The sequence below is a fragment of the Anopheles coustani genome, chromosome 2 (genome assembly GCF_943734705.1).
Source record: "Anopheles coustani chromosome 2, idAnoCousDA_361_x.2, whole genome shotgun sequence".
NCBI classification, from domain to species: domain Eukaryota; kingdom Metazoa; phylum Arthropoda; class Insecta; order Diptera; family Culicidae; genus Anopheles; species Anopheles coustani.
Window position 1 is genome coordinate 59755825 of NC_071289.1, and position 24332 is coordinate 59780156.

The window sequence follows — 24332 nt, forward strand, 5'->3', positions numbered from 1 at the left end:
GACGTTTCGAAAATAGTTCGAAAATAACTCACAGCAGTGTTGCCAAAAGATTAACATTTCGGTCTTAGCGGATTTTCAAATAATTAAAGATTAATATTTTACGGTTAATTCTACAAACCTATAAAAACGGAAACAATTCGAGTTTTCTACTCGTTGTTCGTAATTATTCCATATCTATAAAAATGAATGTTTATTTGTTCGTGAGGTTAAAACTCAAAACCGTCTGGATCAATCTTGGCGATGTCTATGTATGATTTTCGGGGGTCCGCGGACAGCCGAGCGGTAGCGCCGGTTAGAAAATCGGCCCATGAGCGCCGGGGCTCACCACCTCGACGGCGTGGGTTCGAATCCCAACCGAGACCGGACCCCTCCCCTGTACGAGAGGACTGACTATCCACGTACAACAGGGAAACAAGTCTCGTAAGCCCTTAACGGGCAGGCATGACCAAGAGGTCGTTACGCCAAGAAGAAGAAGAAGAAGAAGAAGAAGATGTATGATTTTATGATTTTTATAAAAGGCGGGTTTAGAAAAAACGAAAATTTTAAAATTCTCAAGCAAAGCCGGAAATTTGAAAATTCCCAAAAACGAAAACTAACGAAGCCTCCATGTAATTTGTTTCTTTTGATCAAATTAAGAAAATTTTTGTAAAAATGAAAAGTTTGAAGATTTCCAAAGAAAAACCAGAAAATCAGAAAACTCAAAAAAATGTAGAAAGCATATGCATACCCGGTTGACAAAAATTCAATTTTTTTGCAGCTGTCATGTAGTACCAGCAAGTTATTCCATGGCAGATTGCTGGGACTCTTGCTGGAACTACATAGTACCAGCAACAATGTTAATTACTGTCAACCGGGTATGCACATGTACCTATGTACAGTTACAATTGCTGCAACATTACAATCGCTGGAATCGATGAACGAACTGCAAGGACTGAAGATTCTACACTTATTCTACACAATGATTTTTATATATGTATCAGCATAAAAAAGTTGCCAAAAGGGATACGAAAAATATTGTAAAACCAGATAGACTTCATACCGCGAAAAAATGTGTGCAAACTAATAGCTAGTAATTAGAAAAAAGGACGATGAAAAAATGTATTTTGAATGTGTTATGACTATGAAAACGTAGGAACAGTTTTTGGAAAGTTGTAATTATTTCAGGATTTGTTTCTATTCTTTTTACTCTGTACAGGCTGAAAAAAAGATATTTGCAGAGCATTTCTAAAATTCACAGGATAAAGACAAATGCAGACCAAACAAATTGATTAGCATTATATGAGAAAGAAATAAATTAGTTTATTGTAAGAATTGTAAAACCGTTTAAATTACGAGAAACTTTCGTCTGGTTTACAATGGACTTGCCATGTTAATATCACACAGTAAAAAAATAATCAATTCACTACTTTGTCTAAAAACCGTGAGGTCACTAACTGCCACTTCTCTTCCATCAGTCAATTCGTTGATAACTACCTACGAGTCCACGGGCGCAGTACAAAAATGGAGACATAGCGGCGAACAGAAGCCCACCACCAAGCCACGGTCGGTGGACAATCCACGCAATCGATACAATGACCAATGCCACGGACAGTGAGGTTGTTATGTTAGTTGATAGCGAAAAATGGGACTGCGGAACGAAGATCCTCAAGAACCGGCGCTCCCTTGCCAGGTGCCTCAAAATCGTCCCGCAGCAGATGGTGGAGAAAAACAGTAACACCCAACCGATGAAACGTACGCCCCACGCCGTCAAGCGCTGCTGATGATGCTCGAGACGGAATATCTCATGTAGGTGATGCTCGCCGGTTTCCAACAGTAGAACCCTCCTGGAATGGGTCGATTCGTACGGCACAATCTTTCCGTTTTCCAGCTTGCCAACAACGGTAACATAGGAACCTTCCAAGCCGGCGTATGCAAATTGTATCCTTATATCCCCAACCTCCGGGTTCCAGATATCGTTGCAGTGATAGTAAAGCCCTGAATGCATTTTAACCGATGGATCTTCGGGCCGGGTGTCGGATGTGACCTCCTGAAACGTTTTGAAACGGTCCTTGGCCGCATCGCCCAGCTCGTACGGGCCAATGTGCACATGCTCCGATACATGTATGGTCGAGTCGAGTGGGAACGTTGTCGGATTGTGATGACCATGGCGTATGTAGAAGCTGCGGGAATCGATCAGTACGTCTCGCCAGTCTTTGGTGTAGAAGTAGGATCGATCATCAACTTCCTCTGTTGCCACCGACTCTCCAAAACGATGCTCGCTGAAAGAAGGAAAAAGAGCTGAAGACTGGCGAATAAACAAATGCAACAAAATGATATTTCGTACACCGTTTCCTCGATCCACTGGTACATTTGGACGCGACGCTTGAGCTTGACCGCTTGCACTTGAATGTTGTAGTCCGGTTCCGTAAGCGGTTCTCCCGTCAGCAAGGCTCCATTAAGATGAATCAAACGCCCTTCGAATTGTTTTTCATACGGATTATCAGAGCTCACAGTTACCGCATCATTGAAAGCTTCGTCTAACGAAAGAAGAATGCGTATAGTACGCCCCTGGAAAACACGGAGGCGATTAAAGGGAAGCGCACAAATGGAATGGGTATCTTACCTCATTGTAAATCAGAACACATGATCCAGCTAGAAGAAGAACAACTCCAAATAGTGTCGTGACCCAGCATGATTTAATCACGTCCGTAAATCCCATATTATTGGATGAAATTACGGTTTGGAAGGAAAATTTCACGCCGATAACAAATGTAAACAAGCGGCAAGGTATTTAGGCGATAAGCGTAAACGTCAGAATGACTGCCATTGCATTTGTAGCAACCTCGGTGAAAAACGCTTCCCGTTTTTTATAGCACTGGATTTCTTTAAAATAAGCAATGTGCTCACAAAATGGAACCATAAAATGTAGATTAGGTATTGTTGGTTTTATCATTTGATTTCTTCATCGAAAACTATTTTTTTCTTTGTTTCATATAAATCAATCGTTATTGGTCCTCTAACCGGTAATTTTACCATTGTCCCGCGAGTTTTATTCGCAAAAAGGACAATGAATCGGTAAATACCGGTCTGCAGAAGTGAGAATGCGAGTTTTATAGCGTTACCTATCTCTCTCTGTTTCACACACTAAGTTTTATCGAAAATTAGAATAGATGGAAAAATATTACATTCAACAAATTTATGAGTTTTAAAAAGGCCTTTCATTTGAGGGGTCAACTGTTAAAATCGGCCAACGGACCAAAAAGTTATTGGCGAATTGGTTATTTCAACCGTTCCGAGCCTGCTATGTTCGTGTCGCGAGCAAGAAATCCGGTCAGTTCTCTCCGGACTTTCGTAGCGGTTGGTTGAGGTGTGTTGTGCCTGCTTCGGCCGTACGTTTGTACGTGTGTAGCGAAATCGAAAATCGGTGCGTCGAGTTTGGTTGGTTTCGCTGATGCTGGTGCATCCTAACAGGGTAAGATAGGTTGAGGTTTTTGTGAAATTTTGTGCAATAAAAGTAAGCTTGCTGGTTCGTTTGGGCCCAAGAATGTGTTGCCGGTGTGCCTGTCTAACTGGTGCGAATTTGCGTGTCCCGAGAAACATCATTCGGTTCTTTACAACACGGCGCCCCACAACACGCATCTCTTGACGGACGTAAAACAACGGAGCTCTGCTCTGGGAGCGCAGGAACGAACGAAGGGAAGATAAAAAAAAAGCAACGACCGACGAGAGCGTGAGAGAAGGTGCGCGAAATGGCATTCGGTGTTGTGTGTTTGAAGTGCGAGCGCGGTGGAAAGAAAGGAAACAAAATCTGCGAACACAAACTGCCCGTTTGTCTGCCCCGGTTACGACGGTCACCAGATCTCGCGACTGCTGACTACTTCGCGTCTGCGTCACGAACGTTACAACATAGAAAAGTAAAAGAAAAACACAGGACCACGATGACGGTGGTGGTCACCACACACAGCTTCCTCCCACACACCTAGATCGGGTGAAGGTTTTCGACAAAAAAAAAAACCGCCCGCACCAGATCTGCTTCATGGGGGATCAAAACAAATGGTCGGTGCAAGGCAGACTTAGTGCAAAGGTTGCTCCGAGTTCGATTTGCAACGAGCGGAGCGATTCGCAAAGGAGGACAAAAAGACAATACGCGACGTCAAAAAAAAAGGGTATCGATTGCAAATCGTTCCCCTCTTAAGCCGCCGGAGACACGACATTTGTTTGTCTTATTGCGCATTTCCGCTGCAGCGTCTCGCCGTTCCCTTGCACACGCTGGTGGCTTAAGTCTAGCTGTGCGAAAGGAAAACAAGCCAAGTGCACAAGTGCAAGCGCAAACGCATCGGCAGCAAGTGCAGCTCAACTGGTTGAAGTGAAGCGCATCGATAACAGTGGGCGCACCAGCGGGTGGGACAAGGAGAAAGGCGGAAACTGCACGGCAAAAGTGCAACCACTATCATCATCACCAGCTGATGCAGCGCGCTGGTGCGGATGATGGTGTGCAACAGCAGGAACACCGTCTGACCATTCGTTGTTGTCGTGGTTGGCGCAGCGCGACCGTGATTGACATGTGGCTGTGTTCGAAATCTAGCACGCGGCGGCTGATACTTTTACGATGGTGTCATTCGTGGGCGCTGAATGTGTGCTGTTTTGGTGACGTATCCGGCCGTGTTTCCGCGGGATTTGGGGGGCGAAAAAATAAAACATTTGATATCGGAGCGTCATCTATCTTTCCGACAGGACACGGTTGAGGGGGGGCAAACAGAATGAGTGGTTATTTTGCCGAACTTAAAATCGATCGAAGCACTCCGTTGCTTTTTATTGGTTGCCAATCGGTACTAAAATTTACAATTTTATTTTTCCACCCTTCAGTGTAGACAAGCAACCATAGATCCGGGGTTCACCGTTCAGCAATTACATGTAGATGTAAAAGTGTTCAAAAGTGAATTCTAACCCCTCGTGAAAAGGGGGCCCCTAGGGAGCTTTTGTTAGTGCAAGTGTGTAGTTTGTGAATGTTTTCCGTGCAGTAGTCCTGTGTGCAGGTTGTTTGCATAAGAAAAAAATAAATAAATCGTTCCCATTCCTCTCACACCCCGTGTGGCACTTCTTTCCCGAAAAAGTGTACGAAAAGTGATGAATGAATGAATGGCAAGTGTTTGCAAAGCGGTTTGAAGCAATAGTGCTGTGCATTTGAGAATAAATAAAAAAGGTGCAACAGAAGAGAGGGCTTTACGCGCTGCAGCCCGGATGATAACCGAAGAGTGTCGTCACCGGTAGGGGTTTCCGAGCAAAAAAAAAGAGAAGTGAAAAGTGTGAACCAAACGAAAGGTACAAATTGCAGTTTCGCTTTTCCCGCTTCCCCTTCCGCCAAAGCGAAACGCGCGCGCGCGAGGAAAAATGCCAAAATCACGTGGATTACGAAGCGGAAGCCTGGCGGCGACGACGACGACGCTGGCGACCATGCTGCTCTGCTGTTCGGCCCTGCTGGTCACCGAGTCGGAAGGATCGTCGGTGCGCAACCTTCGCAAGGCACGGGACATGTCGGACGGAGCCAATCCCGGCCCGGCCGACCACAGCTCGACCCTGTCCTGCGACCGGGAGAACAACTTTTTCTCCTCCATCAATGTAACAGTCAGCTCGACCGGCCAAGGTACGTGGAAAGTGCTCCCCATCGAAAGGACGCACGGTGGAAAACAAAACAACGAAGGAAAAGGACTCGGTGCCAGCTCCTTGAGCGTGGAGTTCCTTCTCGGTTGGAGTGTATTCCATAATTTTCAAGCTCTCTTCAAGCGCTCCCTTCTTTCGCACAAGTCTTACCATTTTACATTCCCCCTTCCCGGTTGGGTTGATCCTGTCGTCGTCCGGTCTGGGTGGTTGTTTGCCACGGATTTTCCCATCCCATTCCGCTGGTGCGGGCTGGCGAAAGGAAACAAAAAAGGGTAGGAGAATGTGCCATTTCCGCAAACCACCCCCATGCGGTAGAGTTCTTGTTTGGTTTTGCACTCCGGGGCTTTTTTTGTTTTCTTTGAAGCCTCTAGCAAAAAAAAAAAAACAGAGGAAGTAAAGAAGGAAACCCATTTATGAGTCATACTTTCTTCCGGCAGCGTAGCTTATTTTCGACCTTTCGCGAACTCTATTCTGGGTTGGTTAATGTTTTTACAGCATGATAAACTGCAATCAAACTGCGTTACCGAGAGGGTTTGGCGCTTCGAGTCAAAAGCCATAGAAGTACTTGCATTTTTATGATTTTCCTTCATTCTGCGGACGCACACCTTGGGCTTTTCATTTGGTGATAATATTGATCGAAGGTGCTGGACGGGGTTTCCAACAAAATTTTACAAAGTTAAGGATGATTATGCCAACGGAAAGATGGTTTCCCCAAACCGGGTGCTTCTCACGTGCCGAAATAGATACAGCCCAGGCTTATGGCGTGCTGGCAATGATTGAAAATGTGCCAAATTGGCACGTTTTGATCGATCGCGTGACAGAACCCTGGAGGGCTTCACATCGGGATCAACAACGGGTGCGCCAACCCCTGGTTACACTCCTGTTACCCTTGTCCAATGATTTATTCCCCAAAAGGTCACGGGGCGCCTTGTTGGACGTACTCGTTGGAGGTGGTTTTCCAATCTTAAAATGACTAAAAGGAGGAACCCTTTTTCCTGATGGTCCGATGGGAGGTTGGAAACCTTTTTGGGGCTGATGGAAATTTCGATTGTATTCGAAGGGAGCAAGAACTTTCAAACGATCCTGGGAGAAGTTGTGAATTGAGTTTGGGTTTGTCGTTTGCGTTTTTGTACTCCAGTACATGGCTGTTCGGTGGGGCTATGTTTTTGCCCCATTCGCAAGTTATCATTCTATCTCTCTCTTTGCAATCACTTGGAACCCGCAGGGTTTTTGTCTTCATCGAGACCCGGGAAGCTCTTTTAATTTATTATTGCCACCATGCCCTTCGGCACCGCGCTCCGAAAAACCGGTGCCACCTTTCGCCCTCGGATTGGATTGAAGTAATCAAGTGATTGGAAATGATGTATGTGGTTTCCCTGCTCGTGGTGGCCGTGTGTGGTGTTGTTTTTTGTGTTGCCAGCAGCAGCACCACACCATCCGACGCGCCAGCTGTGGGGCGATAAGATAATTCGTATTTTATTCGTGTTTTGCTTCTGTCGTCTGCACTGGCGTCTGGCAGATCCTCGCTAATCGGAACCTCCGAGGCTTAGATTACCGAGGGCGTTTATCGCTTTATGCGCCCTGTCCCCGGATATCGGGTCCGTGATTGTTCGACACAGGACGAGGGGTGTGTTTTTTCCGCTCAATAGTTTGTTTAAAATTTTTCTATCGGCTATCGCACATGTGTCCGAGGTAAAAATTCGCTAATCAAAATATTTCGTTCGCTGCACAGTAAACAATCGTGGGGGTAAACAGTTTCCTGCCAGATGGTCGATGTGCGTTGAGATGGCAAATATAGGAAACGACGATGAGTTGAATTTTCCACGTCCAAAAGAGGAAGAAACAGCTTCAGGAAATAGAACGTCCTGTCGATTGTTTTTCCAGCTCACCCTAATCCCGAACTAAAACTCATAACACGCAATCTTCGAAAGGTCCCGACCCGACTGTAAATCCTTATCCTTCTCAGCTCTCAATCAATGCCTGAACCGTTGCATACAGCCCCCCCTTCCCTTCGGCGAACTAGAATCCGAAATTGATTGGAAAAACGGGACGATGCAAATGTTCGGGATCAATTCACTTCACACTCACATCGCTCATCGGTTCTCCTGCCTCGGATCCGAACCCTGGGCGGGCCAATGAATGAAGTTGTCTTTTTTGAAGCAGCTTTTTTTCGTGTCTCACTGTAAACTTTCTTTGATACCATCGTTTCGAAAGTCCTTTATTCCTCTGGCTTGCGGAGTTGTTTTTTTCTCCCGTTTCTTGTGCAATCCTAGGAAAGGATAAATCCTTACCCAAGCCGGTATTACTACCACCCCCGTAACCCAAGCTTTTTCACTGATTGTGCGAGTTGGGGAGAGGCTAAGTCGATTCGTGGACCTTTTATTTGTCTCCTCTTTTGCAAGAATCCCAAAACTCCACGCTTGGTCACAAGTTGCCCAGTGTTCACATTGTCGTCAGGGGCAGAAATTTCATTTTATGTCACTTTAGAGCATCTCCTTCTCCTCCTCGAGTGTGGTGTGTGATGCCTTTTGCTTCAAAAGGTCCCGGCTTACCGCTTCCATTCAATTCCTCCGGGCGAGGACATTGCAGTGGGCGGAACGAGCGGACCAATCGGTAAGAATAGCCGCTACCTGACCCAAAACTCCATGCACAGCCCTCGGAGACTCACAAGGTATGATGCCGCACGGGGGTGCCAAGCACTCTATGTCAACTATTGACCATTTGTTGGCTTCGTTCCGCACGCATTGATCGGTAAGGGCCGGGCCAATGATTTTTTATAACACCGGCACAAATGTTGGCTCTTCACGTTAAATACACTTGTTTTCGGTAGATAATAGTTATAAAAAGGGAAAACAGAAAGGATTCCGTTCCCACTCCGATCGGTGCTTATCTTCTAGAGCGCCCTCTTTTTTATGGCTTTTCGAATGGTACAAGGAAGATCCTTTGCGCTTTCCGCAGCCAGCTTGTGAATACCTTCTTTTTTGATGTCGAATCTTTGCTTACCTCTCTTTTCTATCAAGAGTAATTGTATGTTCTTCTCCGTTTTTCGATTTTTACAGTTATTTGGTTTGCCTTTTTTTTCATCAGCGATATCCAATCAAAGATTTATGTACTTCTTCGAAGAACTTTTTGTTTCTATTGTGCTCTCCATTTCCGAGCGTTGATTTTGTGCTCGGTTTAATGTTCTACAAATGGTTCTTTTGAGAACAAAATATAGATTACGTAGATTATATAATTAACTGTTTATTTGTGTAATTTATTCACAGATCTCATTAGTTTGAAGGGTCTGGAGCGAAAATGTAGCTACTTTTCAAACCCCTTGCGCAAATGATTCAAGCCGCTCTCAAAAGTCAAATTCAGCCACCCTCTTGAGGGTTCCGTTTTAATGACAGCTTTAAGGCACAAGTCTCTCTTGCTTGGCCTATGCCTAGACAGACGATGTCCCGCGACCTACTGATGCACAAAGCAAATCAGCACTTCTCATTCAACTTCTGTGATGTATTTTCTTTTGCAAGCGATGAACAAAATGGGAACTTGGTGCCGGGACCGAAGCTGGGCCACCAACTCACCCACCCCCTGTGAAGGTGGTGAGATTTTCCTTTTATTCTCGTGCCGGTTCGGGTCGTGCCATTCAAACACACAAGTAGAATGGAGAGCCCTTACCTTTTCTGTGTGTTGTTTTTTTTATTATTTTTGAAATTCTTTCTCTTCGTCAAGTCCTGGCAATTGCGCCTGGCTGAGCGTCATCCATTCTATGCTCTTCAGCTGCCGCCGCCACCGTCGCCTGCGCCATCACCAGCATCCGGGCGGCATGCGGGAAATAGAGCGATAAAATTGATTTTACGACTTTTCCAGGGCGAAAAGAATGCGAATGTAGTGGAGGAGGAGGGATGATGATGCTGCTGATGCCGGACGATGGGCAAACGCTGTGGACGGCGTAGACGGCTGGACATTACACAGGTCTCCTTGGCACGGTTTTGTTTTCTCAGGAGATACCTTAGCGGAGGCGCTTCTAACGGAGAATCATAAAGCAGAGAAGTCCGGAACACTGTCAAGGTGTTCGGAGGTATTGTTTAACCGTTTTCGGTTTGCATCCTCACCAGTTCTTCCTTGGGTTGGGTTGTTCGTGTTCATAAACTTCGTTCTGTTTGAAACCTGTTGAAAGATTTCGTGTATCTTCCATATTTTTAGTTTAAAATTCCCCAAAATATTTCAATGAACTATTTGCAACTATCATCGATGAGTTTGATTCTCTGTTTTTATTGCAAAATGAATTATGTTGTGAAAACATATTTACCATTTTCTGATGCCGTGTCGAAGTGCAGCTCGGAATGTTAGTTGTCTTTCAATTCGTGGTTGAATTGAAGCTATGGTATCTCCAACCATTCTGGAAACACAATAGGGGTTAGCTGGGGACAATCTCTTTCCTACAAAAGCTAAATTGAGTTTCGAGCAGGTTTTTTTTACTCATCTCTCTATCCCCCTGCTGCAAGTTGTTAAAAGGAAATTTTTTGGATCCCCAGCATCGGGAGATAAATGCAATTATGTGTCCTTCTCCAATTCGTTCTCGATAAAGCTATTTTGTGACCTGCGGTGGTGTTGTGTAGTGTTCCCTGTTCCGGAGAAGGAAAACCATTTTTCCGAAAATAATTACATTACCTTTATTTGCGAAACATGTGCCAAGGTATAGGAAGCATACGGTTAAACTATAAGCATGCTTTCATTTCCGTTCACCTTCATGTTCTACTTGATACTTTAAAAGTCAGCAAAAAACAGAGTTTCCGTTTTTCTCTCAAGTAAATATTGTGTAGCAAAATTTGATGCAATTTCGCCCTGATTCATGAGGGCAAATAACTGCTTCCGACTAATTAAGACAGCTTGGCTTCCGTGTGAAATATGCCGAACGTTTCTAAGGGGCTTCGTTGTAACCAAAACAAAATAAAAGCAACCAGACAACCCTTCACCCTTAACATCCGGGTGTGGATAGAGGATTGCGAACAGAAGGGCTGCACTGTGCGCCACGGTCTTGTTTATTTGCTCAAACCTAAAGTAAATACACCAGACCGGCTCGAAGGGAAAGAAGGCCACATCCCGTGGTATGAATCATCATCGTGGTTATGCCAATGGCGTTGTCGACCTCTTCGTAGTATTATATTATCCTATGTTTGAACCCAACCTCTTGGTGGGAACGGCACCATGTGGAATTTAAAAAAAGCAATCCGCACTTCAAGCTGTGTATGTTTCGTTACAAAGTACAGAAAGTATTAAAATGGATCTTTTCGGTGGTTGCCTAAAATTTGGCTTCCAACAAATCCTTCTGCCCATGCTCAAAGTTGCTTTTTAATGGAGGCAAAATTGAATCACATCTCTCTCGATACGTCAAGAGAAAATTCAGAGCACACCCATTTGACATGAAGACACTCCGCATGGAATGTGTCTTACCATCGAGATTCGTTTATTTTATCATCCGATGTTTGGGGGAGAGAGGAAATTCATACAAACCCCATCGATATAAGGTAACGTGAGGCAATATAGGCAGGCAAAATTTACAGATCAATTTTAGTATTTTCTCTTCTAAGACTAAAACTTGTTTTCCAAAACGAAGTTTTTTAAGAGCACTTTTTTCCTCGTGTAGTTTTTAATTGTGGGGCAAAATGGTCCAGGTAGTGGAGTAGAACGTACACCGTTAATGATTACTTAATTAAAGCGATTTATCGAGAATTGTTTCCAACTCAACATATATGTTTCAATAAGTACCATCGATAATTAATAATGAGTTCCTTTTGGACGCAAAATGGAGTTAATGTAGCTGAAACTGTGTCATACTGAATAAATTGGGATAAATGAAGTGTATTTTACCACACACATGCCGGGGCATATTGCCACATAATAAGGATGTTTTCAATTTTATTTCCATATCAAGAATGTAAGAATTATGGATGCTTTTAATATTGAACATTTAATATTTTCACACTTTTTATAGCTTGAATTGTCGTAGGAAAAACTCACATGATTTCAGGCATGATTAATTTTATCCAGTTTTATCTGTTGAAACTTATTGTAGGGTCGTGAAATTTACGTAGAATGTATTTTACATACCAATGAACATATTGAAATGAAAAAGCGGCAGTACATTTTATCCCACCAGGGCATCTTACCACACTTTCCACTAAATACTAAACTAAAGCTCCCGGTTAGATTGCACAACGAAGAGTATTATTAAAATACTTCTTTTTCGTGCACTTTACCGTTCGATAAAAGGTTATTTTGTGGTTTTTTAATAGTTCGACTTGGTGTTGTAAATTTACACCGCTTGATTTTTATTTCCCATTGATATCTTAATCATGCGTGTACGTGGTTTTTAATCAGTTTTCTTACCTTTCTGCTGATAACGGATGTTGAACCGTACAGTTCCCGGTAGATGTGATCGTTAGAACACTGCTAGGAATTGATAACATCTGTAACCTTATCGTCTTTCACACACGCACACACACACACGAGTTATTGATAAAAATACATGATTTCATCAAACTAAGCGCGGCGTTAGCGATGAAGGTGAAGAAATGTTTGTAAACAGCTCAAGCCAAAAGTGTTGTTGTGGTGTTTCATTATGGTTTACTGAAACTGTGACATATTTACACATTAATGTGTGTTGGGTAACTTTTCTAATGTGATAACCAAATACATGGAAGCTTTATGAAGTCTCTTGAAATAACTGTTCTTCGTGGATACAAATTGAAACAATTCAAACATAACCAGTTCGTGTTTCAACGCGTGATGTAACACGTGGAGCCCGTCGTAAAATGACGAATGTGAAAAACTGTTCTACTCCATCTGGAGTCTCACACCGCCGTTGGACGCCGGCTTGTCTTTTTTGGTACGGCGTCTAGAGCATTTTCGCCAGCATGTCCCTAGCACACTGCGCAACCCTTATCGACAACCGCAGATAATAAGCACGAGCGTTTGTTTACAATTAAATTGTACCGCGTTAGACAGCCGTGGACCACTTGACACATCGTTGGGCTGGAAAAAAAAAGAGATCACTTAGAAACTCCGCCGGTGATAAGAAAGGGTGTGTGGTAGCAAAAACAAAAAAAAAATGGAAGAAAAACAGCCACCACTGCTGCTCTTTCTCGCTTTCTCGCGCTCTTTTTCTTGTGCAGCAGTTCAGAGCAATCGCTTGATTGTCGTAGGTCGTCGACGGATTTTCGATTTTTTCCTCAGCGTAGAGCGGAAGGGTTGCCAGAGAAACCGATAGTGGCAGGACAAGGGCGCGGGAAGAAGAAAGCTTTGTTTATTTTATGGAGGATCACGCGAGAGGAAAGGGTTATGGGGTGTTGGCAACCGCCTGTCACGCCTAGGAGTGAAGGGTTGGCAAGCAAACGGAGAAAATCAAAGATATTCGACCGGAGTCGTCGACGGATATCGTGATTCACATCACCGGCAACGGCTTCTCAACGGCCGGAGTGCGTATCGATGTTGGATGCGATGACAACATGTTTGCTTGCGTCAAGCTTATGTCAACATGGCGCAGGAACTGATGAGAGCTGTCTTGTGACGGCGAACCGACGGCGAGATTGCATTGAATTCGCCATTGCTGCAGGTTTATTGTAGGCACACCAAATCCACTGCATTCGACCAAAGGTTCTATCGATTCTGGTGCTATATAAAGTGGAGTCTATGTATTGGCAGACTTTATGTTCTTCATAAAATTCTCTATATTGCTGTATGGGTTGTATAACGCTCAACGATCGTTGCCTGTGCTTCAGGTGATTTTTGTTGTTACAATACTGGAGACTTCTATGAATTGTACCTTAATGGCGTGGGATTTGTCCACAAATGTTTTTAGTAACACCATTTTCGTTAGAATGGCTAACTAATGCTTTAGGCTAAGCCTCAAACACATAAAAATAGTCAATCAGAACGATCAGAACACAATAAACATTCAAACACACCATTCGGGACTAACGTGTAATCATTCTGGGCTTTTTAAGGTTACTTATCTGAGGGGTGAAACCATTTCCGCAGCGGGGGCAAAGAGAGAAACCCATCGGAAATCCCGTGGTCACGCACTGCGCCACAGCATAGACATCTGCCGGCAGAGGTCGACCGTTTCCGAGGCGATCTATTTTTATCAATTTATGAGTTGAGAGCATAAACATTTATGATCGGTATTTTTATGACCCACGTTCAGTTCACGGACCGGTGGCTTTGGTTGCAGCTTACAGTTGACTGGTTGTAGACTTACGGGGTGAGTACTATCCCTTAGGGCGAGTGCATTACCACGTAAGAGGATTGCCTTCGAGATATTCAAGTTCTCCGGCAGTTCCTCAGGTTTCTCGCGGTGTTTTGTTTTGTGCCGTTCTCTGCACGTACACCTGTTCTTATAATGTTTTTTAAAGCTAGAGAAGATGTATCTCATTTCCTCATGGGTTTCCTCAGCAACTATTGGAGGAGTTTTACCATGTAACGATTTCCTTATTCGGGTTTATAATAGGTGGAAATTATTTCCTGAAAAGAATTGAGTTTTATTTAATTCATCCCGGTTTGTTTTCGAACAGAGATTTAATAGTTTTTACATATTCATGTATTTTTAAATATTTCTCGTGGTTTTTACTTTTGGTGTATAAAAAACAACGGTTTAAGTGTTTAAGATACTCTTTAAGAACCTCAGATAATTCATAGAAGTTGTTAAATTTTTGCTTCAATACTTAATTTCCCTCCAGGCGATACTAATACTGCGAAATACTGTAACCCCTAAACGACTTAGTATTAGAATTCTGTAATACCGATTCAGATGTATGAATCTGAATGATTTTTTGCATTTTTTTGGAAATTCATGAATTTTTATTTATTTAGAGAGATTTATGAATCCTAAAGATTCATAGACGCTAAAAGAACAGAAGACTAAAGACAAAAAAAAATGGATAAACAGAGCTGATGTTGAAGTTGTTAATTTTTTGGTTGAATATTTAATTTCCTTTTAGGCGATTTACAGTATTTCCCCAAAACGACTTCATATGATAGTTTTACTAACTCTGTCGTAACTCTCTAAACACATCATTATCCGTTTCCCAGAACAATTGGTACCAAAAGCATGCATGCCAAATGTAGCAACTAACCCAAGGTAAATCACGTTGCTTGCACTAAATTATGTTATTGATTCTGACGAGTGAAATTCGCTTCCATTTACTCCACCACCAACCGCGGATAATTCAACTTGTGGTAAAACCATTCTGCATGCAAACCCGAACTCACCAAACACCCTGGTCAGCGTTCTAGCTCGGCTTCGAGGGAGCCAACGAAGGGCGGTTGGGGCTTAGCCAAGGGGTTAGCGAAAATTCCAACCGAATGGTTTAGTCTTTCGGTCGAAACAACCTGCCCTCGGGGAAGGGGGTAGCCAGTTGGCGAACCACGTGGCACGCGTGCTGCCCCAGCATGGTCCGAAAGTGCGTTCCGGGCTGGTGTGAAAATCGCTGCTGGACTAATGGAAAAATCAAAAGCCGCACGCGGAGCGAGCGTTCCGTTTCAATATCCATCCACTCCATTATATTAATGGATGGAATGGCGATGCGGCCGGGACGGCTGGGCCCTCGGAAGATCTCGATTCTCGCACGGTTACGTAATTGGTGCTGCTGGAAGGAAGAATGTTTGCTCACTTTTTGCAAGTTTCTGCGAACAGGCCGCTGCGTGCACCGGCGCGCACGCAAGCAAGTGCCGGAACCCCCGGCTTCGAAGAGGTAAATACACGCTGCTTCGATGGATGGATAATGCCCAAATCGTGGGCTATTTTTGTGCTCTCCGTTCATTAATTCGATACGAGCAATTAAAACGCTGGTAAGATTTGCTTCCTCACGTCGTCCCTGCCTTGCCCCTGCCGCCCAAACGGGTGGATATTTGGAGGATATTATTTGCGTTAGCACCAAGTACTTAGCGCCGAAAAGACGAAAACCATAATTCCCTTGACGTGCGTTCGCATTAAAAACACTGCGCCGTGCGTGTGCGTGTTTGGCCCGCTTCGGTTCGATTTTTTCTCGTTCTCGATGTGAAGTGTTTTGCAAATCCCCGATTTTCAACAATCACCAGAAACGGGATCGGTTTTGCTGTGCAGGCTTCGGAGTTGAGATCGATACCAAGATGGTGGATACTTTTCGCAGATTAACTCCGCAACGTGGTGTGTTGAAAATTTCGTTTCCATTCTACTGGCTGGGGGGAACGCGGCTCAGGCGGTGGTACCGGACAGTTTCGCTCCATCCGGCTCGGGCGGAACCAAGTCAAGTGTGCGCCGATGATGGTGTTCGTCCCAAAAATAGAACTTTCGCGTTCGCCGGAAAACCACCATTCCCATTTGGCCCTTGATTTGCAGCTAACGTTCGCTCGACGGAACCCGATCAATGAAGGTTCGCGGACGTCGCTCGGTGCCGATTGAAGCGCTGTAGACTGCTGCCAACAAGTGGTATTAACTGTGACCCAACGGAAGACGGCAGCGGAGTGTAGCTGAACTTCGGCTTATTGACTCGATTCCAAGAAAGGGTACGATTACTCTAGCGAAACGATTAAGATTCCACATATGCTCACGATTGCGACTGCTGGAGTTTATTTACACCGTGCCACAGTTTCTCACTTCCATGGTTATCTTTATTTTTTCGATCCGGATGAAAGCTGTTGTGCCAATGGAAACGACGGGGGTTTCAATTCCGTGAATTTTTCCTTCCAGAAAGAAAATTATGTTTATTTTCTACTGAACACGGATGTACTTCTTCTCCTGGAAAATTGGTCTAAACACTCGATAAATTCGTAATTTAAGATATCCATAGGGCTAGGAGACCTTTTAGATTAGAATGAGTAATAAGATGAAAAGGTTTAAACCATTTTCGACCACAATAATGCTTAATCTATAATATCTTATATAGTCAAAATTATTAGTTATTTAATAACCAAGTAATTATTAATAGTCAAAATTTATTAGTTATTTAATAAGTAAAAGCATTCATTACCCTTACTGATGTGAAATATCTATATTGCAAACCGAAAAATTCCTAAAAGTACATAGAGATTCCATAACCTATCACTTCACTAGTCTGCTTTGAGCTCGATTCCTTGGAGAATTTCAAAAGAGAAATATCTTGCTTATACAATTGTGACTTCTTTGTTTTCTTTTTGGAAACTAGAGTTAACCTACGCCAAGTCAAATTCAGACGTAGTGTCACTGGCAATAAGTTGTAATCTTCTACTGACTAATGGTTAGGCCATCAACTTTTCAATGTAAAGTGTTTAATTATCTTCTTGTGTTGATATAACATGTACACCTTATAAAGTAAAATTTACAAGTTAAACATCATACGTTATTCTTATTGTTAAGCTTAATTTGTTATATAAAATCGTATTTACTTTGCATTTAAAATTAAAATTTCGAAAGGCTCTTTGACGTTTGTCTAATGTAATTAGAAACAAAATGTCTAATCATACCCATTTAACTATTAGTAGTATTATAATGTTTACCACAAGATTTAATGTTCTTGTTCTTATCATCTTATTTTCATCGCGTTTCGGATTCAGGTTGCTGTATGCATGTATTGCCCTGCCTTTCGCTTTGCGTTGTTTAACTTTGCTGACGCTAAGCTTTCTATTCGAAGGCCAATCATATGGCAAGCCGCATGCTTCAAAGTGTGTTCCATGCTCTGGCTCCAAGCTAATGAAGTTGCGATGTATTAAACACAAAACAAAGTATTTATAATGATGTTTATGTTTCTCTGGATCGCATTTAGTTGGTTGGGTGAAAAGTTTACCATAAACATGCAACGTATATTGCGGGCTCCTTCCAGCTTGTGGACGCCTTTATGGTTAATTTGTTTCATTTTACTGGGAACTTTTGGCCTGCCTTTGCAAATTCGTCTCGGAGCGGTGATAAATTTGTTTCGTTTTTGTTTTTTATTCGACCGCTCGAAACGTGATACTTATAATTGAGCCGCTCGCCGAAACGCACACACCTCAACAAAGAAGGATGCATATAAAGTTGGTTCTGTTTAAAACGACGGTAATAAAATTTAACCAAATCACCGATTTTTTCGTACCCTCGGTGGCTGCTGGCCACCATCTTTCCCACGTATGCACGTTCCGCTGCAAACACATTCCGTCCGAATCATAACGGACGGGCCAAAAGCGAAGCGATCGATATATATGTATCACGGATATGGTCCGAAGAGCCGGTTTTGCTGGACCGATTCGGTTTCGCGTCGTCCACGGTTCGCAGTTCGGTCGCCAGCATCTTGGTTGTCTTTAAGGGGGGAGGTGGGGCTTGGTCACCGAGAGCTTCTGCTCTCGTCGCGTTCTTCCGGCGTGCCGCGTATCCGTTTGGGAAACGGGACTAAAAAGGCGACCAAATCACCATAATCGGTCGCGCTCTCTAGCGTCGACAAAGGCGATGGTGATTTTGGATTTCGGGACTTACTCGAACTCTGGCAGAACGTTAAAAACAATGAGCATCTCGCGAGCTGCGAGATTTGCATTAATGATTTGCTGCGCACACGAGCGGCCGTTGCTCATCCGAGCTAGTTTTTGTTTTCTGTTTCGTTTCAAAAATGGTGCTGCGATTTTTTTGGGAACCATAATTTTTTATTCCTCGCGAGGTTAACGTTTGACAATAGGCCAGGAATGTGGCCCTCACTCAGGGAGCTCAATCACATCCTGCGCCAGGGACCCCTAACTGCCGACCGGAAACGCCACGGAATGCTACTGGACCGCTTTTTCCCGGTACGACAAAGGGTGAAACGAAAAACGGTCGGTCAATTGCAGCGAATCTCGTTAGTCGTGCTGCAATCGGATATTCTATCGCAGGCTCCATTCAAACGGGTACACCCCGAGGAAAATGTGACATACCACTACCGCTCGAATGGCAAAGATTGAAGGACGTCAGGACGTCAGGGCACCACGAAGTAGATGCATAAATGCAATTTCGAGCTACTGAAAAGCCCCCACGAGAGGGCTGTGAAGTGGCGAGATTGATTTTCCAGTGCGTGCATCGGCACCGAAACCCTTCGGAGCTCGCTCAAACATCGGTGTCCGCAAGGCTTCGTCCCGTGTGCCCGGATGCACCGGTGCACTGACATCTCAGTGGCATAATGGGCCCTGATAGAAGCCTCCTACCGTACCCCGGAAGGTGTAGAATTTCGCCTTCTGTGTCCTTTCGGAGAGGGCAAAATCTAATCAATTGCCTTCCCGAGGGCTTTTAGATGTGCAGTTTGTTATTTCGGAGGTTTGTTGTTCTGTGCTGAAGTTGAGGTGATGATGATGACAGTATTTCGGCAGTGGAAAATTTCCCAGGAAGCCGAATTCTGACGAATTTATGCCATCAAGTCCTAATACGCAAGCGTAAAAATATTCAGAAATATCCTTATTGCGCAAAAATCATTTCTTAGTGCATAAAAATATTCAGAAATATCCAACTGAAATGGAAAAGTAATTATGTAAGGTATCAGAAAAAATAACCAAAAATTAGTAAACCTCAATTTAAAACCTAAATAATATTTTACGTTTGATAAATGTGTAGTAATAAACAGGTTGATTTTATGACTAGGGCAAACCTAAATACGTCTAGCGCAGTCTCGGACAAAAGCTAGTCATTAAACTTCATTAGAGTACTGTTAAATTTATTAGGGTATCGTCGATAGAAAACCGATAACATCGTATCTTTAAAAATCATTAAAACATTGTCAGACTAAAGGCCGGTTGGTTTTTGGGGTTTCAAACGTTATCTACATCTATAAACGAACAACATAAACAGTTCTGATAATTAACTAATGAAGTTCAAACATACTCTATTGTAGTTTATCGACTCGGTAACGATGCCTTAATGAGCTAATAAGTGCCTCAGTCAGGTTGATCGATATTTTTTTGAATTTTTAGAGCTTTATACTTATAAAAACCCTGCAAACCAATCTTTCAACGGCTAAATAAACGCCTTTACACTTGGTCTGGTGCGAAATCAAATTGCGGTAGCGCTTGTTTCGACCGATTGCTCTCTTGTTTCGACATCTTCACGTTTTCTATTTTATGGTCAGTTTTACCTGATATGACCATTTCCTGACTATATCCATTCCAGTGTTGCCAGATTTATTTTAATATTGGTAGGTGGTAAAAATGTATAACAATTTTCTTAAATTTAGTGCAAACATTCGCCACACACCCTGTACAATTTACACAAATCAAGTTGTTAAACTCTGTAATGATTAGACATTGGAGATCGTTGCAAAGTAGAATACTTCAACATCGGAAAAGAAAAGGCTGTTTCATTATCCATCCTATGTTGGCTGATTGGCTGCTTTCCACACTCAATTAAGTTAAGTAAAGTACCTTGGGCCGTCATGTTCGTACGTTGTACCACACGTATGTTTTATTGTTTCAACTGCAAGCACGATGTTGGTATCTGGTGTTTTTGCGCTGTTATATAGTAAGCAACCTTGGGTTTTCGATTGTTTTCTTTTACACGCTTGCATGTTTCATTTTGACAAGACGCAACGCGCACGATAGCTGCGCAGCGGTAACCTTCTTGTTAACCATCTACAAACTGTTTGATCAAGGCGCCTCCTCCTATACGGTGTGGTCAAACTGGCGAACCGCTCGGGCGCCGATGGCTACGCGCAAAAACGTGACACCTATTTTGTCTAACGTTTCACGCTTGGTTAGCCACGCAGAGCGCTGGGAAAAGCTTACGAAATAGATAGTAGAATGATACCGGACCGTATGTGGGCAGCGTCGGAAACACCCGGTGAAGAAGAAGCCTTTGATGGTGATCATAATGTTAATGGCTGAGGGAGCGAATAAGAAACCATTTGCCGCCACGTTCGACGAATCGGACACGCAACCCGTGTGAGAAACGAGAAGAGAACGAGACCATGGGATGGAGTGGATCGAGCTGCGTGAATTAAATTAATTTGTCACGTGGTGCGGTTTCCAATGGAGCTGGGAAACTGATTCGCATGGTTGCTCTGTAATGACTTAGTTTTGTTTGATGCGTTTAGGATGTCCGCTTTGGTTTTTATGCATTCTAGACAATCTGCAAATATTTTTGTTTCATAAAAAAGTGCCCATTTTGTCCTCGCATGTCCAATAAACAATTTTTCTGGTATGTTATACAAAGACTCTTTTGTAGAATCTACAGAATAGCATATCAATGTCCATCCAATTAAATCAAACATAACATTTCGTCAGTCACCGAGGGCGCCGCTAAGCTCTTGAATGGACACATCCGCTCGGATCTCTAGGGCTTACTTGCACGCTTTCGGCATGTGTGAAGTTACGCATGCCTTTCGCTCGGGTCATCTTCATCATCGCCATTAAAGACATTTGGCCCTTGCGCAGACACGCCAAACACACCAATTAGTATTTCTATCAACGTCAATACAAGCTGTCAGCATTAAAACATCGAGCCGGTGTTGTATTGTATGTTGGTGGCACGTTGTATGGTTTTCTTGTTTCGTTTTCCTGTTCTTCCCGCTCTCTCGCCGGGCCTTTTCTTTTCGCAAAACACGAAAACATCCCATTCGGAGTGCTAGGAGTACTGGTAGTATTTCTTTTTCCTTTCCTTCGCCCTCGTACCGGCCCGGCGCGAAATGTATGCGATGCCAAAGACCCCGACGCCCGTTCGCAACGGAGAGCCCCGTAGTAGTGTGCGCTGCGGCCAGATGATTTGTGTCTTCGGTCACGCTCGGGTTCGAAAACATATCGTTCGTCAGGGGGTGGGTTTGCTGTACGCATGGATGCCGGCGCGTAAAAATTGTCCATCCGTCGGAAAAATTCTTCGCTTTTTTCCTTTTCCTCCGCGCGGGTCAACGGGGACAAAATGGAAGAATACCGAGCATTCTGAGCATTTCTGAGGAGAGAAACGTTAGTCGTTATTAGTTTTCCATCGGAATTCTCCAACTAATTTTATTCTAATTCGTATTCGTATAAAACATTCTTTACTCTCGATAAATATTTGCTTTTTTTTTGGGTGAAGGAAAAAAAGGTTAGTTTAACAATGGAATCCAAGTAGGGGTCATTTTGACCGCAACACAATTTTCGATTTTAACATCTCGAAAACGGTCGAATATTTTTGCAAAAAAATAAGGCTTTTCTTAAAATCCAAAGCTACATCTAAAACTTGAAAAAGACAAAAGTGAGTTAACAAATATACTTAAGAGTAACAGTTTACGGATTTGAAAAATCTTCAAAAATAGGCAAGCCATAGACTTTTAAAATTAGGGGTCAAAATGACACCTAAAAGGCATTCGGGCAAGATTCCAAAGCAATGCATTCTAGTGTTAAGTTGGTTCAACATAATGATTATGGAATTATTATGCTTCACCGTGATGTCGTTTGTTGGTAAATAATTTGGACCCGTTTTTCCTATCCAAATAAACTTTCTTCTCATCAATCGGTCACTAATTACGAGAACCAAGCATGTTATGTCTCAAAATTCCACGTGGGTTCAGTGACTTTTCCCACCGGCCGATGAAGCAGTGGCAGGGGGCACCCTAGTGGACAAAACTAAAATGATCTCTTTTTTTAAACAAACATGTTCCAAAAATGTATTTTCTGACAAGATTAGTTTGTACTGTGGCGCAAATGTGTGTGTGTTTGTGTGGAAAATAACAAATGAGCGAATAATTAACGCAACGGAAATGGCGGCATAAACCATAATTTCACGGCGAAACGAGTAGGTTTGGGGGAAAAGACAAACATCTACACAGATCTACACATCATTTGCCTTTTCCTTTCGCCGGCTCCAACCCACTCGTCAGGTTCCGCTCGTTCACTTTCGGTTGTCTCCCCGCGGAATGCCGGCCAGGAGTAGTTCGACGATGTTGTGGATAAAAATAAACAATTGCCCTCTAATGCTAATGCTTCCGCCGCTCTCTGGTCTGGTCGCGCTCGGAATTGGCAGTCGGCGGCCGTTGTTCTCATTTCAATACTCGTGTTACCATTTTTACCGTCGAAAATATCCATTCAGCAAATGATGAATATGCTGCCGGGCTTGCGGCGGGGCGCGGCGGTGGGCCACGTGGGAAGTGTCTCACTTGAGTCGCTACCCCGTCCCCGTTGTCGGTTTTCGGCCTGTTGGCATGGGATAGTGCTGCTGACGTGTAATGTTTCTATCAAGCGACGGAAGAAAATGAGCAGAACAAACAAATTCAATCGATAGGAACTTGTCCCCTCTGCCATCACACACGTGGGAGATAGGATAGTGCGCACTTTATGCGCATTCGACGCAGGTCCTGTTTGACACGTGACAGCGACATACTTCGGTTCGTTGATGCGTTCTTTGATGGCACGGGATCTGTCGTCAAGTTCGATTCGAAGTTTCATTTCATTACGTCGCAATAATTGATGATGTGCAGACAAGCGAGTGTTCTCGAAATCAATACTAAACATTACGCACGCACGTTACACTTCGTTTCATTCGAACAATTAATCAATATTTCATATCGGAACAATTCATGTTCGATCAATGATATTTATAGTTTTGTATTTGTAGTATATGTTAGAGCCCAATTAAACAATTGCAATTATTTATCGTTACTTTTGGGGGCTTTCTTAACCTCAAGCCAACAATTGTAAACGCAATTAGCCATGGCTACGTTCAATGTTTCATAAGCGCAGCTCTTGTTGCACTTAACACGTTGTTCTGCAACTTTAGTTTTTAACAGCTCTATGAAGCAATCCATGCTATAGCATTTGTTTTGTAGTTTTCGTCAATACCCAGTTGCCTTTCTGTTGCTTTGTATTTTTTCACTAGTTTTCTGATAAATCTGGTTTTTAGTTGACTTGAAGTGAAAGTAGGACATTATGTTGATATTTTGAAAGTGTTTGTTGCTGAAAATACCTGTCATTTATGTTATACTTCACATACCATTAATAATTTTGGCATACCATCAACACTTTGATAAAATACAGTTTACTTTCTAGTTTAAAAAAACCATTTTCACATGCATTACATATCAGTTCATCATGGGATTTTTTTCATTTAATTTATTGATCATTACTCAAATTGAAGAGAAGTTCAGACGCGTTCTGAATATCTCAATGTGAAAAGTGAAAGTAATGTTTAATGATAAAACCGGCGACCGACTTTCAGTATCAGTCGGCCAAACTGTTTCTTTTAAACTGGTGTTGAAGTGAAAAGAAACTTGGGAAACTTTTAATAGTTTCCATATGTTTGGAAATTCTATAAGGCACATGCAACAAAATAACCTTACATAAGTGTATCTAACCAAAAGCTTCTTGGAAAAGTTGAAACCGCCCTTCTTGAAACACTAGTTTTCGTCATAGTCTTACATCACGGACCGATTGCTTCCGGCGGTGCGAGCGACCGATACACGCGGACTGCATGATAAAAGCGTACGCTTCAAAGTATGCTAATTTCACAGCTTTTAACCTAATTCACTGCGAGACACTACGACAGTTCGGTGGCGAAGGCGACGCATGTCCATTTAGTCAGGGCCGATGCTGCCGATAGAGACTCCTCGCCACAGACCGAACCAGTCCGTGGAAGGAACCGGTAGGCTGCAGGAATTGTTTAATTTGTCCATTAAAAACTAGACCGAGCGCCGTCGACCGAAGAAGCAGGAGGCAGGGTTCGGTTTTGGTCTCGGTTGATGAAGAACTTGACTAAGTGGTCCCGGTGTCTTAGTTCCCGCGGTTAGCTCGGCGCG

The 24332-nt window shown here is 43.2% G+C and overlaps 2 protein-coding genes across 5 annotated transcripts in view; one reads left to right on the top strand and one right to left on the bottom strand.

Moving 5' to 3' along the window:
* Positions 1-1281: 1281 nt before the first annotated feature.
* On the bottom strand, positions 1282-2698 carry LOC131263748 (transmembrane protein 43 homolog). Its single transcript, XM_058266005.1, has 3 exons — positions 2603-2698; positions 2324-2547; positions 1282-2258 (listed from the first exon to the last, which is right to left on the bottom strand). Exons 1-3 carry the CDS (start codon positions 2696-2698, stop codon positions 1451-1453), a joined length of 1128 nt encoding a protein of 375 aa, XP_058121988.1. The 3' UTR covers positions 1282-1450.
* Positions 2699-3322: 624 nt separating this feature from the next.
* Positions 3323-24332, top strand: part of LOC131261821 (division abnormally delayed protein) — a 119842-nt gene continuing 98832 nt past the window's right edge. The window contains exons 1-2 of one of the 4 annotated variants that reach the window (XM_058263656.1): positions 3323-3451; positions 4846-5623. In XM_058263656.1, the coding sequence (XP_058119639.1) occupies positions 5371-5623 (253 nt within the window). In that variant the 5' untranslated portion in view covers positions 3323-3451; positions 4846-5370. Of the gene's footprint in view, positions 3452-3797; positions 3894-4845; positions 5624-24332 lie in introns of those variants that run through there. The other 3 variants (XM_058263659.1, XM_058263657.1, XM_058263658.1) reach the window with 3 other exon arrangements.

Coding starts and splice junctions, on each gene's coding strand:
- LOC131263748 (XM_058266005.1), bottom strand. CDS start 2,698: ATGGGATTTACGGACGTGATTAAATCATGCTGGGTCACGACACTATTT. Junction 2,548..2,602: donor GTGTTCTGATTTACAATGAG/GTAAGATACCCA, acceptor CGTGTTTTCCAG/GGGCGTACTATACGCATTCT. Junction 2,259..2,323: donor CAGTGGATCGAGGAAACGGT/GTACGAAATATC, acceptor TCCTTCTTTCAG/CGAGCATCGTTTTGGAGAGT.